Here is an 18,360-nt window from a genome sequence, read left to right on the forward strand (position 1 = left end):
GGTGAACGAAGAGCCACAGAGTTTGTGTGTGTGGAGGAGCAAAATTTATACTAACACCTGTCTGTGTCCCTCATTTAAAGGTATGTGGGAGGTCATCGAACAAGTAAGATTATGAGGTTTGTTGATAAGATTACCAAGTCAAAATACTTCCAAAAAGCAACTGAGACAGAGTTCATTAAGAAGAAGATTGAAGAAGTCTCCAATACACCCCTGCTGCTAACTGTGGAAGTACAAGAATGCAGAGGAACCCTGGCAGTCAACATTCCACCTCCGCCGACTGACCGGATATGGTGCGTACAGCCTGTTGTGTGGCTAGAAAGATCCCAGCATGCTTACCCTTGACATTATGGGAAGTACCTCCTCTTGGGCAGAAGCACTTTCACACGTTTTTTCATGGAACGTAATGTCTGTTGTAAATCCAACTCTATTTTCTTCTGTGAATGGTTCGTTCACATGTTAAGTGTTATCTTCATATGTTTTTCTTCTCAGTCTTCTAAAGCCAGCTCTTTCCACCATCTGTAAAGCTCTTATTCTCTGCCTGGCCTGGGGTGTAGCTGCTTCACCTGGTCAGTCCACACAGCATCCTGCAGAGATAGGTAGCACTGTTACCCCACCTTACACAAGGGGTTCATGCATGCAGCAGAGCCTGTGGTGCTTAGGGAAGACTCCTTGGGTTAGACCTAGATGTTAAGGAGGCAGAGCTTATGCACTTGGTAATTGTGGTAGGAGGTCTGTCCAAGGAGTTGTCATTGAACTGGTGGTTCTCAACCCTGCCTGCATATCACAGTCACCTGGGGACTTGGTAAGAACAAAGATGCACCCAGTTCCCAGAATCCAGGGCCTGGGGGACAAAGCCAAGATTGAGAACCACTGAACTAACCTGTTATTCATGGGTCCTGTAGAAGAAAATCACTATCTGTGAATTGAAGTTTAAGATTGGCATTCTAGGTCCTTTAAAATGTACATAAGTGTACACAGTGATTGTAGGAGGTCTCATTGTACCAGAAATTACAATGGTATGAAAAAGATAGCTCTGTTCTATCCTAGAGTGAAACTTCCATGCTAGTGCATATCCCTGGCATTAGGAAGGGTTTATAAGAATGATCAGAAGGCGATTTTTGAATTGACTATTTGATGATGATATTGGTGTTTCCCAGTAAAAACTTTAAAATACCTTTATAGATTTTGTTGTGAGACAGTAGTATTTTCATTGTAAAAAAAAAAGTGGGAACAAATAAAAAAAATCAGTTACAGGTGCTACTGCTTAGTGAAAGAAAAGAAAACAATTTTTTAAGATTGTATTTATTTGACAGAGAGCAAGAGAGCATAAGCAAGGGGGAGTGACAGAGGGAGGGAGAAGCAGGTTCACTACTGAGCAGGGGGCCCAAGTGGAAGATAAAATTAAAGGCTTCTGGGGTAGTACTACCCACTGCATTTGTTATTAATCCATAAAGTTAAGTATAGATATTGAGAGATTTAGAAATGCTTATAGCAATTTGACATTTTTGTTGTAATTTTTAAAACATCGATCCATGACAGATGGACGAAAAACTTCTAGGTAGTTTGATAGCACACAGTCTCTTGTCTGGATCCTTTACCAGCTGAGTGTCAGTCTGCTCCATTAGGAAGCCTTAACAAGCATGCCGTGGGGTATGGAACGTAAAAGCAGGTTATAGAATATTCTCTATTTATGTAGGAGTGTGGGGAAAATCGACCCCACTTCTCTCAGTAGTCCTTCTCTCAGTGTCTTGGGGGTAAGATTCAGAGAGGCAGTATCTTTCCCTTTATGCTTTATACACATGTATATTTTGGGTTTTGTAGTGTATGTACACTACCTTTATTGAAAAAGAAACAAGAAAGATCCTTGCTGTTTCAGGAAAAACAAAAAACCGGAAAGCAGTGCCCAGGTCACAGACTTTTCCAGTGGTGCTTCCTGACTTTACCATTTTGTCAGGACTGTTGTCAGATCATCACAGTCCTACACACGGCCCGGGGATGTGGGAGCTCACAATTTGCGTTGGCTGCTTTGCATCATTTTTAGAGGGGATCTTCAGAGTAAGAGAACAATTAAAATAGTGATAAAGCCCTGGGCAAGTGAACTAGGTCTGCTGTTGGTACTTATGTCCTTCCTTTCTTTGCATCTAAATGTCTAAATGTAATTGTTTACTACTTGTCTTCTTCAAAAGGTATGGTTTCCGGAAGCCACCATATGTAGAGCTGAAAGCTCGGCCAAAACTTGGAGAGAGAGAAGTGACTTTAGTTCATGTGACAGACTGGATAGAGAAGAAACTGGAACAAGAGTTTCAGGTAAACATGTGGTGTTTGTCTGGTGTGCGTTTCACCTGACTCTCAAAGCTCAGAGCAGAACAGAGGTTCTGAAGTTCATTTGGGTCAGGATCTTCTTTTGAGAAGCTAATGAAAGCTTTGGACCTTCATCCTAGGAAAGTACCTGTCATGATCGAACAGGCATAACATTTTAGGTCCAGTTTCAGAAATCCTGAACCTTATCCACAGAACCCTGTTAAGTAATTCAGAGGAAACCCAAAAGGTGAGTCACTAAGCCAGAACTCATTCTCCATGTCTGCCTTGTTTTCTGTCACCAGAGCTAAAAGCAATGTAGTCGAGGCCCTGGGATGACTACTTCTACCAAATTTTTATCACATTCGAGGCACAGTTGTGTTTTGAGATTTTATGGATTGGCAAACAATTTACTTCATAATGCACTTCACCTTTTGAAGGAGACTAATTTTTGCCATGGTATACTTTGAGCTATTGCCTTTAAAAGTTTATATTTATAAATAAAAGCTTATATTTAAAGGCTATGGACTAACATTAACTGAAAACCAGTTTCTGTAAAGTTTAGTAATATCACCAAGTGGAAAAGTAATTTGAACCTTTAGTTTTTTCCTTTTCCTAGATCCTATAATAGGAATTAGAGGAGGCCATTTCTTTCAGGGGTATTGGGGTACAAGGAGCTAAAAGACAAGACAAAGGGACAGAGGTTGGCACCTGTTTTTGTTTGAAGATTTATTTATTGGGGGGAGGGGAGAGAGAATCTCAGGCAGACTCCCTGCTGAGAACAGAGCTCATCTTGAAGTCCAACTCAAAGCTCCATCTCACAACCCTGAGATCACGACCTGAGCCCAAATCAGAGTTGGACACCCAATTGATTGAGCCACCCAGGCTTCTGGAAGCCACCATATGTGTTTTGCACCTGGTATTTTGAGGCAAGTTGGGAAGTTGATGGGTAATTGCTACCACTTCCCATAGCCACCTTTTTTTGCTTTCATATATGCTTTCATAAGAGGGTATTACTGGAGACTTCATGAGTGCATTGCCAAAATTCACTTATGTAAAATTAGTTTATAAGCAGGATAGGCAAAGCACCATTACTATCAATCACTATTCTTCGTGTGTTCATTAGAGTAGGATTTCCTTCTTATATAGCTGTCTTGTTCGGGGGTGAAAAAACTTAGCTTACATTTTGTTGCTAAGATTTAAATGAATAAATTCACTTGGAATATGTGTTCTGGACATAGTATTTGGAAATACCATGAGCAGGTTAAGCCATTTCTGTTAAAGTAATGGTGTTGAAGGTTGATAAATTCATGAGTAATGTCGCTATATGTCATGAAATCAAAGGCGCTTCTGCCTCAGAGCTGACTTACTGGGTTCTTGTATTCGTGTGCTGATGTGATTCAACTCTTTAAATGTGACAGGAGCTAGTTTAGAATGTATGTGAAAAGGTACTTTTAAAACTTATCTAAAAGCATTCTTCTACATGTCTCTTTCTTCCTTCAGAAAGTCTTTGTCATGCCAAACATGGATGATGTCTATATCCCTATAATGCACTCAGCCATGGACCCTCGCTCCGCCTCCTGCCTCCTCAAAGACTCACTGGTGGAGGCTGCTGATCAGTTGTGATGGGTGAAGATCCGACCTTCCCAGTATTAGATCTAGCTCAAGGTGTGGGGTTCTTGGCTGCCATCCGTGCTGTAGCACTGGCCCCTCCTCGTGCCACAGCTTCTGCCCTCTGCCTGCTGGTGCCCATTCCACTGTGACGTGTCGTCATTCCACGCATCTGGGAACTGGGGCCCAAAATGCCTTGCTGCAAAGCTTTGACTCAGCAAAGAAGACTGTGGAAGAGTCACCACAGTGGATCTGGAGGTTACAGATGACTCACACCATGGCTTTTTTGAGTCCACCAGTTTTTGTGGCAGCCAAAGAGCACAGTAAGAGCAAAGCTATACAGCTGGAAGGCTTTCCCCTTGCCTCAACTCCAAAGCTTTTCCTCAGGCGGCCAGTGCACAATGGAACGTTTCCTCCTAGTTTATAGGTGATACAGCCCTCCATACTTCCTGAATGTCAATTCAGGAATGTGTGGAGGGTGGGGAGTGGAATTTTGTGTGAACCATTTCATGGATGATAAAAAAGAGGTATGCATAGCAACTTTTTTCCTATTGTGCATTTTGGAAGCAAGTAGCCATAGAACATACACACACTAACATACTATCAGCTCGAGTGGGGACAGTGGGATTTATGTGAACATTAGGCAAAGCCATGAGATCAAACCATCCAAAGCCTTCTACCAATGAGGTACAATCACCTGGTTTCTAATCCCAAATGTTTTCCTGAGACACGAGCAGATGTGAAAATGTCAAATACTGCACATAATGGATTGAGGTGGGAGCAGAAAGCCAGAGCCATCTTTCTATCTGGCACTTCCTATGTGCTCTGTGCTTTATATAGGCATCTAAAATGCTTTGTTAATCTGATTTGTATTTTGAGGTTGCGGGCAGTTTCCTCCTCTGACAGCCAAAACAGAACTCTATCACTTTTGAGAGTCACGACCAAGTTTGCTCAACATTAAACACTACGTTATCTCAAAATTCATGTGACCTTTCTTTAATGTTGCCAACTTTATTTTGTGCATTTGTGTCAGAATCTTTAGTTTATAAGTTTGGGGCTCCCTAGGTATGTAATTTGCTTTGAGAAGTACTCTTTAAACACAATTTTTTATTGTTTAAAGCTGCATTCAACATCAGAACTACCGTGGATAACTTTTGATAACATCTGTGGACAAAGCTAATAGTGGTTTTTTAAACAGCACCTTGCCTGAACAGGACTTTAAAGATAAAGAAACTAATATATTGAAAAAGTATATTTGAACCCTTGATTACTTTAATTGCACCATTAAAACATTTGACTTAAATTATTTGATCATTCCAGTTGGTGTACTGTTTTCTAATTTCTCAATGTGTAGGCCAATTTGCCTGTCAGTCCGCATGTCTTGTTCACTGGTCTATAATTTTTGTGCAATAACTAAAGGCAAAGGACTAGATGCACTACTGTGTAAAGAGATTACACACGACTACCCTATTGCACTCAAATAGTATGTGGGGATTTACAATCGCTTGCTTTGTTTCACAAAATAAATATCTCAATGTCAAATACTAGATAAGCATCTAAGTTATTTTTGCTGAATCCTCCTTTTTAGATTAATAGGGAGAGGATAAACAAGGTGTACAGATCACTTGGGCACTCAAGCTGCCAAAGCAGCTTCCATTTCCTGGTATGATCACTAGATGGGTTTTCTAATATTAGGAGGTAGGTGTGATCTTCAAAGGATTTTAAAAACCTGAGGGCGACCGTCTTTGTTTCTGTGCTGGATTTTACACCCTCAATAGCCTAGTAATCCTGTTAACTTCGGATGCCCCAGTTATTACATGCCAAAGCAGGTTAAACACTGCACTTGGGCATCCTTGCCCGTCAACAGAGCTGCCTGGTACTCGAAGTTGCATATTTCACCCAAACCCAGAGGAGACCACCACCAATCATCCGGACCGGGAAGGACTGTGCATTTACTTAGGTGCCTGATGTGCCCGGCAATGCATAAGATCTACTTCATCTGAACTACCTTGTTTAGGCTAACTGGGCTAAACTGCAAAGCTTTTATTCCCATGCTTGGCACAGTATCCAGGTAAGCAGTTGACCCTAAATTGTAGTTTCTCGAAGTGGGTCGCTGCTACACCTTAACCAGGTGAGGTAACTTCATGGAAGCATTCAAGACTGAAACCAGTTCCCGTCAAGTATACAGCGGCCCTTCCAGCTGCTCACGGACAGCCCCCTCCCTCCCTCCCTCCAGAGGCCACCCACGCCGCGGTTAGCCTGCAGGTCTCGAAGACCACGGAGGCCAGGACTTCCAGGAAACATGCAGGGCCCTGAGTACCGGGGCCTAGAGGATCGCCGCGTCTGCCCGGGGCGTTTCAGCCTCGGCTTCAAGGGCTGAGGCTGGAGTCGCAAATCGCCCCCGCCCCACGCTCGCGTCCCCTGCAGGTGCCGCCGTGTCGCTCGCGGTTAAAAGGGCCGCCGGCGGGGGAACCGGGCGGCCCCAGTTATGCGCAAGCGCGTGCTCTGGCGCTGCAGCCTGACCCCCGGCGCCACGCGCAGGCGCGGCGGGGGCTCAAAGGCAGCGCGTCGGGACGACGAAGACGCTTAACACCAGCGCTGGATCAAACCATTTTATTGCGAGGCTTCGGGGTAAAGGTGGGCGGGGAGGAGGGCAGGAAGCTCCGACGTCCTCGGCCCAGCCGGAACCTGCAAGAACGAGAGCGGTGGTTAGCGGCTGCGCGCCCGCGGGCCTGCCCGTCTCCTGCCCGCCGCCGCGGAGGCCCGACTCAGACTGTAGTTCGCATCACCCGCGTCAGCAGTCTAACACGTGCATTTTTCTGGAATGTCATCACTGCAGGCCGCCCCCCGCGACCCACCAGGCTGCGGGCCGGCCCGCCGGGGCCCAACACAAACGCACCTGGCCGGTCCGGCGTCACAGTCCCCGAAAGGCCGAGCGGGGGCCTCTGGCTTCTACTTAAAGGAACTGACAGGAGGCGGTTGGGCGGGCTCTACCGGCTCTAGCCAATAGCAAGCCAGACTTCCGGTCACGTGCTGGTAAAGGGGCCTCAGGAGAGGCTGTCCTCGCTGAGTCCTCCAGAGTGTAGAGTGGTCACCTGCCAACCATAGAGACGGGCGTGAAAGAAGGGCCGCAAGGCGCGCTGTGTCCTAAATTGTGGATTTCTTTCCGTGCGTAAATCGGGTGCTCGTAATTAGCGTGTCTCTGTACGGTACACCGAAGGGAAGTTTGCAAACGGGACGCAGCTGGCGCTCACTTGTTTGAGATGTTCCGTGCCAGGAGCTAGGCGAGGAGCTGAGCGTACCTAGGTGGCAGCCTAACCTCGTTCCTGAATTGAAAACCTGTTTGGGTAAAAAAAAGAGCCTGTTTTTGAAAGTAGAGGGTGTGCAACCAAATCCTGTCTTTGTGACGAATTTGTGATACGATCCTCAGTTTGAGGAAAATGATATCAAAAAAAGTTATGACGATTAAGTAACGTCAGTTGCCTGGTGCATTCTGAGTGGTAAACAGTTGTGTTTATCTTTTTTAAAGGTTATTTACTAATTTGACAAGAGTACAAGTAGGGGGGAGCAGCAGGCCGAGGGAGAGGAGAAGCAGCAGACTCCCTTGCTGAGCAGGGAGCACAATGCTGGGCTGGAACCCAGGACCCTGGGATCATGACCTGAGCCAACGGCAGCCACTGAGCCACCCAGGCGCCCCCAAATCATTTTTTAAAGATTTTATTTATTTATTCATGAGAGCCACACAGAGAGGCAGAGACATAGGCCGAGGGAGAAGCAGGCCCCTGCGGGGAACCTGATGTGGGCCCGATGGCAGAACCTGGGGATTTCGGCCTGAGCCAAAGGCAGATGCTCAACCACGGAGCCACCCGGGTGCCCCAGAGAGAGAACCTTAAAGCAGAGTCTACACTCAGCACGGAGCCCAGCGTGGGGCTGGATCCCGTGACCCTGAAATCATGACCTCAGGAGTCGGATCCTTAGCCGACTGAGCCACCCAGGTGCCCCAGAATAATTGTTTTTAGAGGACTGCTGCGGGATCCGTGGGAGGCTCAGTGGTTTAGAGCCGCCTTCAGCCCAGGGCGTGATCCTGGAGACCCAGGATCGAGTCCCAGGTCCGGCTCCCTGCATGGAGCCTGCTTCTCCCTCTGCCTGTGTCGTCTGCCTCTCTCCCTCTCTGTCTACCATGAATAAGTAAATTAAATATTAAAAAAATAAATAAATAAAGGACTGCCGTGATGTGGGAAGCTTATGTGAGTGCAGCGCTTTAATAAATGCTAAAATACCCTATTGTGGAGGCACCAAGGAGAGAATGGCTAACTTTGGGAAGGTGAAAAGTACTTCCAAGTACTGAATTCATATTGAAAGTCAGGCACACTCTTCACCACCCTTCAACAAGGAAGGGGATGAGGGAGGTGTTAGGGGCACCCACCACCAGGCAGTGGAAAATTTTTTACTCAATTATGACTCTTTCAAAGCTTAATTAACTAGTAGTACTGACTGTTGACCAGAAGCCTTACGGATAACATAAATAGCCCGTGAACGGATATTTTGTGCATTGCATGTATTATATGCTACATTCTTACAGTAAAGTAGGAGAAAAGAAAATGTTATTAAGAAAATCATAAAGGAGAGGCACCTGAGCCGGTTAAGCATCTGAGTCTTGATCTCAGGGTGCTAAGATCAGCCTCACATGGGGCTCTCACTGGGTGTGGAGCCTGCTTGAGATGCTCTCTGCTCTCTCTGCTCCCTCTGCTCCTCCCCCTGCTCATGGACACTCTCTCCCTCTCTTCCTCTTAAGCTCCTAAAGGAAGAAAAAATACATTTGCAGTGCTATACGGTATGTATTGGAAAAAAAAGTGGACCCCTGCAATTCAAACCCATGTTCTTCAAGGGTCAACTGTGATGGCAAATGATATGGCCCTGCCCCGTAAGAGCTTGATCTACCCAGAGAGAGAACCGCAACTGGACTGTCACAATATCTGGCTTTCTTTATTTCCTCAATGTTCTCTTTGGGAGATCTTTTCCTTTTTTCCTCCTAATTTAATAAAGAAAATGTAATAAGAAGAGCATTTCAACCTGAGCTTGTAGTTGAAAAGTGCTCTTATTTTCATTATTTTCTACACAGTCTTTGGTTAAATTTAAAAATTACTCAAAAAAATTTTTAAAGGGATGCCTGGGTGGCTCAGTGGTTGATCACCTGCCTTTGGCCCAGAGTGTGATCCTGGAGTCCCGGGATCAAGTCCCACATCAGGCTCCCTGCATGGAGCCTGCTTCTCCCTCTGCTTATGTCTCTGCTTCTATTTCTCTCATGAATAAATAAATAAAATCTTTAATAAAATTTTAAAATTTTTAATTCCTCTATGACCCAAAGTAATTATTATTTTGACAAATGGTTTTATGACCTCTATGCAATCATTCTTATTGCTACTTAAATTTTTGTTATTATTTTCTATATTTATTACATTGTGGTACAGTTTCTACATTAGGAAAAGAATACGACTTTTCTTTGTGGCCTAGAATATGATCTATTTTTATAAGTGTTCCAGAGATTCTCAGGGCACCTGAGTAGCTCAGTCAGTTAAGCATTGGACGACTCTTGGTTTCAGCTCAAGGTCATGATCTCAGGGTCATAAGATCCAGCCCCAAGAAGGGTTCCAAGCTCAGCATAGAGTCTGCTTGAGATTCTCTCTCCATCTTTCCCTCTCCCTACCCTTCTGCCTACCCACAACCCTCCCTGCCCCCCACGCCCTCTGTCACTCCCTTCATCCCTGCCAGAGTGCACTCTTTCTCTCAAATAAATAAGCAAAATTTTATTTTATTTTTTTTTAATTTTTTTTTTTTTTCTTTTTTTTATGATAGTCACACAGAGAGAGAGAGAGGCAGAGACATAGGCAGAGGGAGAAGCAGGCTCCATGCACCGGGAGACTGACGTGGGATTCGATCCTGGGTCTCCAGGATCGCGCCCTGGGCCAAAGGCAGGCGCTAAACCGCTGCGCCACCCAGGGATCCCAATAAGCAAAATTTTAAATAAAGAGGGATGCTTCAGTGGCTCAGCGATTGGGTGTCTGCCTTCAGCTCAGGGCATGATCCTGGAGTCCCAGGATCGAGTCTCACATCGGGCTCCCTGCATGGAGCCTGTTTCTCCCTTTGTTTATGTCTCTGCTTCTATTTCTCTCATGAATAAATAAAACCTTTTAAAAATATTTTTAAATAAATAAATATTCCATGGATTCTTGGAATGGAGATGTTTTCACTATCATGTACATTGACATGAAGTATTTATTAATTCAACCTTAATTGTGTTGTAATCATATTGTCCAAACATCTATCTATTTTATTCTTGATCAGGAGGGTATATGTACTGTCATTGACTGCGATTTGTTAAGATTATGTTTCAAGTATGAAATGCTGGGGAGGATGCAAAGCAACAAGAATTTTGCTCCATTATTATTTGGGAATGCAAAATAGTACATACATTTTGGAAAAGAATTTGCACAGTTTCTCATAAAGTCAACCTACCCAAGAAAAACAAAATTTTATGTTTACACACAATCCCTATACACAAATATTTATAACATTATTCATAATGCTTCCAAAGTGGAACTACTCAAAAGCCCTTCATTGGGTGAATCTTAAGCAATATTGTGGTACATCCATACAATTGAATGCTATCGGACCATAAAACAGAATGAATTATTGATACATGCAACACTTGGAAGTATCTCAGAGGCATTATGCTGCACGAAAGGGACCAGACTCAAAAGATGATATGATTCTATTTATATGATATTCTAGAAAAAAGAAGACTATGGGGGCGGTGTGCCTGGGTGTCTCATTCAGGTAAACATCTGCCTTTGACTCAGGTCATGATCTCAGGGTCCTGGGATGGATACCTGAGTCAGGCTCCTTTGCACAATGGGGAGTCTGCTTCTCTCCCTCTGCTGCTCCCTCTGCTTATACTCTCACACACACTCTCTCTCAAATAAATAAAATCATTTTAAAAATAGAGAACAATAGGAACTGAAACAGATGAAAGATTTTTCCAGGAATTGGAAGTGCAGGTGCATTTGACTACAAAGTTGCAGCAGGAGTGCATTTTTGAGGGTGATACAACTATTCTGTATCTTGATCATGGTGGTTACATGACTTTATGTATTTATCAAAATTCATAGAACTATACCCCCAGAAGGTTTCACTTTACAGTGTGACATTTAAAAATGAAAAATTAAAAAATTATGCTTCAGTCATTTTCCTTGATAACTTCTATTATTTGCTTTGTATATTTTGAGGCTATGTTATTTATCTCATTGCACTTTGTGGCTGATGATAGTCCATCATGGATTACATGTATCTATAAATATATAAATATAAATAACACTCCTATTTTTTGCCTTTAGTTCTATTTTGTCTTATATTAGCACTTCTACTTGTGTCTTCTTCTTGTTTGTGTTTGCTGATATAACTTTGCCCATCCTTTTATTTTTAACCTTTCTGTGTTATTTTATTTTCAGTGTGTCCTTTGTATGAGGTACATGGTTGGCTTATCATGGTTAACCCAATGTGACAATATTTACCTTTTAAGATTTTTAGTATGAAATGTCTCTGCATACAAAAGAGCATATATAACATATGTGTGGTTTGGAGATTATTAACAAATTGAACATTCATATACTCACCACTTTTAGAAAAATGACATCATCGATAGCTTTATTTTTATTTATTTATTTATTTATTTATTATCAATAGCTTTAAAGCTCACTCTGCCCTTTCTCATTCCATTTCCCTCGCACACTCTCAGAGGAAACTACCATCCTGAGTTTGGAGTTTGTCTTGTTTCCTTTTTTTTCCTTCATATATTTATATATTATTTAATTTTGCTTGATCTTGAGCTTTATAGAAATAGAATATATATGCATCTTCTATGACTTACTATATTTATTACTTAATATTGGTGACATTCACATTGTATATATGCAGTCAGTAATTGTAGTAATGCAACCAGGTTCACTTCTGTGTAGCATCTCAGTACACAATTACATTGCACTTTACACATCTCTTTATGTCGGATGTTTAAAATAGCTACAGCTTTCATTATTGCAAATGAATCTGCTCTGAACATTCTTGTGTGTGTGCGCAAAAAAATTTCTTTGGGGTAGGTATATAGAAGCACAATTGCTGGGTGGTAACGTAGGCACATTTCCAACTTTCTAAATCATAACAAATAACTTCCCAAAGTGAATGCTCCACTTTGCATTGTGGCATTGGCCTACATCCTCACCAATTAGTGATATTGTCAGACTTTTCATACATGAATATAAAATGGTATCTCATTGTAGTTAACTTTTTAACGCACTTAATATATTTTTATACGACCATTGACCAATCAGCTGACAATCAGATTTTCTCTTCTGTTGTTGCTCTTTTAAAATTCAACTTTATAAAAAAATAAAAATGAATTTTTTTTGAAAAATAAAGTTGAATTTTATATTCAACTTTAGAGCTCCAGGGTGGCTCAGATGGTTAAGCATCTGCCTTCAGCCCAGGTCATGATCTTGGGGTCCTGGGATGGAGCCCTAAGGGGAGCCAGGGAGCACCCAGCAGGGAGCCTGCTTCTTTCTCCTCTCATGCTCTCTCAAATAAGTAAATAAAAAATATTTTAAAAATAAAATAAAATTCAACTTTCTATGGAATAAAAGGGACCCATATTAAGTGTCTGTTTCTCTGGTTTTTGTTTGTTTTTACAAATAGGCACATTTGCATGACCTTCCCCACAATCAAGACACAAAATTCTCATCGCTCCAAAATGCTTCTTTCCTGCTTCTTTGTAGTCAGTGCTCGCCCCTTCAATCACCAACTCAGGCAACCACTAGTCCATGATCTGTTATTACAGAATGCTTTTGCCTGTTTTAGATTTTCTTGTAAAAGATTCCTGCAATTGGTACTTTTGTGTCTGACTTCTGTCAAACTAATATTTTTCATATTCATCCATGTTATTGTATCAGTAATCCAATCCTTTATGTTGCTGAGTAGGATTTCATTCTATGAATATGCCAGTTTGTTTTTCCATTCACATGTTTACAGAATTTGGGTTGTTTCCAGTTTGGGGCTATTATGAATAAAGCTATTAGGAACATCAGCGTAGAAGTCTTTTTATGGACATTTGCTTTCCTTTTAGGAGTGGAATTACTAGATCATGTGATAAGCATATATCTTTAACCTTATGAGAAACTGCCAATCTATTTTCCATTTTACATGCCCACCAGCAACGTATGAGAGTTCTAGTTACTTCAAATCCTAGTTATTGTCACTCATTCTAATGTTAGCCATTTTAGTAGAAATGTGATAATTCATGGTGGTTTTAATTTACACTTTTCTTTTTAAAAACTTTTTTTTAAAGATTTTATTTATTTGAGAGGCAGAGAGAGAGCACATGTGCAGAGGGGCAAGGGGAGGGGCAGAGGGAGAAGCCAACTCCCTGCTAAGCAGGGAAACTGATGCAGGGCTTGATCCCAAACCCCTGAGATCATGACCTGAGCCGGAGGCAGACGCTTAACCCTGACTGAGCCACCCTGGTGCCCCTCATTTACATTTTTCTGATAACCAAAGATGTTGAACCTCTTTTCACATGACCATTACTATACCTCTTTTTATAAAGTGTTGAGATCTTTTGCCCACTTCTAAAATTGTTTTCTTACTAATGAATTATATGAATTCTTTAAATCCTTTTTCATATCTATGTGTTGTGAATATTTTGCCTTTTTATTTTCCTGTCTTTCAAGGAGGAGGCATTTTAAATTTTAATGAAATCAAAAAAAAAAAAAAAAGAAATCCAATTTATTGATGGGTTTTAAGCAAGACAGTGACAGTCTGGTGGAGTTCAAGCTCCTTGTGACATCTCACAATCCAGATTTATCTCCCCTCTTGAGAATAACATGAGCTACTAATAAGGGAGTGCTTACCACAGGCAGGGCTTGACATTTTAACTCTAGTTCTCGGGACAGTCCTAAAAGGTAGGGAATGCTATTTCTGGTCTTTAGCTGTAAGTCCCAGGACAATCAGAACCAGGGCTCAGAGAGATTAAGTAATTTGTTTACATTTGCATAATTAATAGATGGCCAGGCAGAGCTGGGATTTGAACTCATAACAATTTGATTTTTTAAAATATTTTATTTATTTATGAGAGACACAGAGAGAGAGAGAGGGAGGCAGAGACATAGGCAGAGGGAGAAGCAGGCTCCATGCAGGGAGTTCGACGTGGGACTCGATCCTGGGAACCCAGGATCCCACCACTGAGCCACCCAGGCGTCCCCTAACAATTTGATTTTAAAGCTTATGCTCCTTGATCACTACACCATGCACCCTCCTAAGGGCAAAACTTTGTTTTAGCCAAAACTATTCCTTGTTGTCTGAGAAGGCTGAGTTCATCCAACATACATACCTACACATTTCACTTTTGAGAGAGGGCCACTAACCTCCCACACCATGAACTACCCAGTGAACTAAGGGACCAGGAGCAGGAGTGGTGGGGAGTCCTAACTCAGAACAGTAGGAAGACCCAGATGTTATACAGAGGAGCTAAGACCCGAGGCCCTGGGGGGAGAGTCAAGGAGGGTACTGAATCTGGGAGGGCCTGAGGTGAATGTGGAACAGGGCTCCTGGGAAGTGAGAGGGACACCAGCATGTAGGGATGAAAGATGGAGAAGACCAAGAACACTGTCTAGAACAGTCATCTAGCCAGCATTGTGACTTGCTCGTATGGTTGCCATCGGTGTGTATGTGTGGAGGGAGGTGATGTGTGGAAGCTGAAAGGGACCCAAATCATCCCATTGTGTGATTTCCCTCAACTTTCCTCTTCTCTACCTCAACATAACACAACCCTTGAGACCCTTCTCTCTGGTCTCAGAAGATGTGGCCTCTCATTCACTTTCTTTTTCAAGAAACACTTTAAGAGTCCCCCTTCCATGCTTGATCCTGTTCTGGGATCGGGCAATATGAATGTCGAGCAAACAGTCCCTATCTTCAATTAGTCCACCGCGTAGTTGAGGGTGAAAAGAAAACCCCTACATTTTCTGCACTTCATGTCCCTCTTTAAACCTCCTTCAACCAGTCTTCTTCAGAGTACAGGTGTAGGTGAGGAAGAGAAAAGGAGAAAGAGGGATGCCTGGGTGGCTCCGCAGTTGAGTGTCTGCCTTTGGCTCAGGGAGTGATCCTGGATTTCTAGGATCAAGTCTCACATTGGGCTCCTTGTGGGGAACCTGCTTCTCCCTATGTCTGCCTCTGCGTGTCTCTCATTAATAAATAAATATTAAAAAAGAAAGAAAACTACTGAAGGTTGGCCGTGGGCCAGGTGTGGTCATTTGCATTGCTGATTTAGTCCTCCTAGAAATGCTGAGCCAGCATTTTAATCAGGGTTTATTGGTTTGGAGTGAGGAACCCAACTTAAACTAGCTGAGGTAAATGGGGGAAGGTCTGGTTAAATAGGGGAGGTGGGGCTGGGCAGGCCAATCCCAAGCCAACTCCAATTAGAATGTAAGCTTGTCCGGGGCACCTTGACTGCATCTGTGCTTTTCTCGTCAACTTCTTTCTTTTCTATTGGCTTTCTACTGGATGGGCCTCATACCTCCGGCTTGGCCACTAGAAAGGCAATGAGTTTCTTTTCATGCCTCTAGTTGGAGTCAGAATGGGTAGAAGCCTACTCATGGGTCACGTGAAGGTGGCCAGATGGGTGGCTGTTTTGCTTAACTAATACTGCATATCCAAACCACTCCATAAGTCAGGAATGAAAACATCAGCCATGGTTATTATCTCTTACAAATTGTGTGAGTTAACTAGGCTCAGCTGGGAAATTCCTCCATTTTACGTGGTGTTCGCTGAAGACACCTAGGCGCTTGACTGGGCTGGAACATCCAAGGTGGCTCACCCAGATGGCAGACAGCAGGAGTTGGCCCCCCGCACTGGGAGCTCAGCTGGAGCTGTTAATTAGAGCAACTCCATTCCTCCATGTGGCCTGTGTGTGGCTTGGGCTGCTCCCAACATAGCAACCACATTCCAAGAAGGAGTGTCCCCAAAGTGAGGATTCTAAGAGGAAGGAAATGGAAGCTGCCAGGCCTCTTAAACCGGAGCTGGTAAGTAAGTCCCTGAATGTCACCTCTGGTCAAGACCAGTCACAGAGCCAGTTGGGATCCAAAGGAGGAGAAACAACTCTTTAAATTTAAAGTTTTTATTTTCTTACTTATTTTTTAAGATTTTACTTTTAAGTACTCTCTACACCCAATATGAGGCTGGAATTCACAATCCTGAGATCAAGAGTTGCATGTTCTACCGACTGAGCCAGCCAGGTGCCCTGAAACAGCTCTATCTTTTGATGTGAAAAGCAGCATGTGCATATGGGGGGAAGGGGCAGAGAGTGTTGTTTAGGGGACCATCTTTGAAAATTAGCTACCACAATAGAGTGACCTGATAGGCCCAGCCTGGTAGGTGCCCACTAGGAGACAGTCAACAGGTCTGTACACCACCTAGCATATCAGCTCCTCTTGCAAGACTGGCCCCGATTCTTGTTCGCTTGCTCCCTCTGCCATCCTAGCAGTGAGAAGAGCCCCTTGAACATGGCTAATGTTTGATGAACTATTCCTTCTTCTCCATCTTATGCATGTAATTGCACCAGTCAAATGCTTTCCATTCTGCCCTGGCAAGGTCTCTTGTGTCTAACTTGTTCCCACTTCCTTTTCTTGCTCTAATTAAGACCAAAGTGAGCCTTGTTAACAATGCCCTAATAGTCTCTCAAATGCCTATCTTTTCCCCTGACTCTCCCCTGAAACCCAGCTTCAGTCCTGACACTGTTTCCTAGTGGACAAAGCCCAGCCGGACATCGGCACCCCACTGGCCCATCCTGCCTGCCTTTCCCCCCACATTGCCCACTGCTCTCCTGTGTGGAAGCCAAGCACAAGCTCACTGAGGAGTCAGCTTGGGCTCCCATGAAGCCACACGGTGTCATCTCTTCCTCATGCCTTTGTTCTGACCTCCTCTTCCCTTGCCAAATCCGCGAGGACTCAGCACAGGAACCACTTCTTCCATGAAGCCCCCCTGCTCCTGCTCTATCCATCCGACTCCCTTCCTTCCACCGATCCATTGCTCTCTTGAACACCATAGCTCTGTTTCTGAGTTACTCCTGCTTTCTCAAACTCTTCACAGTCAGCCTTTCATGGTGCTCATCTCTGTGCATGTCTTAACACTTTTGCCAACCTGCAAACTCCATCATAGTCCCCTCGTGGCACCAATCCTTTGTGCTCAGAAGCCCTTGGCCATATTTGTTAAAAGAATGAATGAATGAGTAGTCATCAACCGTGTGGAAGTCAGAGATGAAGTCATCTGCAAAAGGAAGCTGACTAGATTATTACTAAGATTGCCTTCTGCTCTGAAATCTGGTAATGTCTGTGAATGAGATCTAGGGAGAAAGGAGAGAGAGTAGGTAAGGTCTACCTATTAAGCTGTGCGAAACAGAGTCTGGAGGGAGGAAAATGAGCCAGAAAATGGTAATATCCAGAGAGGGAAAGTTCATAAAGGAGAACTGTTAACACATCTGAAGAGAGGCCCAGGGAAAAGTAGATGAAGCATGGCCATCGGGATTTCACAAGAGGAAGAATGTTTATGAGCTGCCTGAAGGAAGTTCCAGAGAGTTCTGTGGAAATAAGCCAGACCCCAGGGGAGTAGGAGGGACTGGCCAGTGAGGAAGTGGAGGCATTTTGAGAGGACAGCCATTTTCACACTAGTGCTGCATTGACCTTTTGAGAATATTAATATATGATGAACGGTGATCCTGTGGGTGCTTCCCCATGGTGGCACACGGACTCAGTACAACCGTGTGAGATCCGACAGCTCACAGGCAAGTGAACAGATAATCAGTCAGGATTAGACTGAATTCTCTCACAGAGCAGAATTCCCAGGAGGAAGCTCACTCTTCTCTCCCAGATGGCTGCTCTCTTATTCACATTCCTTTGCACAAGCCCCAGAGGAGGCCAGGAGGCTTACGTGTTCTTTGAGGCGATGCCCCTCATCCTCACATATTTGGATGAATTTCTGGTTGTTATCAGTACTCCAGGGAAATGCCAAGCTGGGCTGCTAACTATATTTACAGGTCACATAAGGGCACCTTGTCATGATGCTGTGGGACGAGCAAGGATAATAAGCACCTAATGGGGGACCATGTTATAGCATCTGGGGTGGACCAGACAAACTCAGGCAAACTCTGACGTCATGCAGGTAGCTGGGTCCTAAGCCAGGTCATGCCTCTTGCTAGCTGCACGTTACCCCACCAGATGGTTAACCCTTTAACATTTCCACGTGCCATTTGTAAGACGGGGTGAACAACACCTACCCCTGGACCTACCATGCAGGTACCATGAGGTGATCCCACAAAGCATGTACCTGCGCGTTTCCAAACAATAGCAAACAGCC

At 43.6% G+C, this 18,360-nt stretch overlaps 1 protein-coding gene and 2 non-coding genes across 8 annotated transcripts in view; 1 reads left to right on the forward strand and 2 right to left on the reverse strand.

Annotated features, from left to right (window-relative positions):
* The window catches only part of TEX2 (testis expressed 2), a 101,775-nt gene extending 96,314 nt beyond the window's left edge, over positions 1-5,461 (forward strand). For all 6 annotated transcript variants that reach the window (XM_025436757.3, XM_025436762.3, XM_025436758.3 and 3 more), the window contains 3 exons: positions 81-290; positions 2,187-2,307; positions 3,802-5,461. In XM_025436757.3, coding sequence (XP_025292542.1) covers positions 81-290; positions 2,187-2,307; positions 3,802-3,924 — 454 coding nt within the window. In that variant the 3' untranslated portion in view covers positions 3,925-5,461. The remainder of the gene's footprint in view (positions 1-80; positions 291-2,186; positions 2,308-3,801) is intronic.
* Positions 5,462-6,342: 881 nt separating this feature from the next.
* LOC112653047 (small nucleolar RNA SNORA76) lies at positions 6,343-6,476 on the reverse strand. The gene has a single exon (XR_003131895.1). It is a non-coding gene; the product is annotated as a small nucleolar RNA SNORA76 (small nucleolar RNA).
* A 199-nt stretch (positions 6,477-6,675) lies between these two features.
* On the reverse strand, positions 6,676-6,746 carry LOC112653045 (small nucleolar RNA SNORD104). Its single transcript, XR_003131893.1, has one exon. It is a non-coding gene; the product is annotated as a small nucleolar RNA SNORD104 (small nucleolar RNA).
* Between the last annotated feature and the right edge of the window lie 11,614 nt (positions 6,747-18,360).

Source organism: Canis lupus, chromosome 9 (assembly GCF_003254725.2).
Source record: "Canis lupus dingo isolate Sandy chromosome 9, ASM325472v2, whole genome shotgun sequence".
In the NCBI taxonomy this organism is placed as follows: domain Eukaryota; kingdom Metazoa; phylum Chordata; class Mammalia; order Carnivora; family Canidae; genus Canis; species Canis lupus.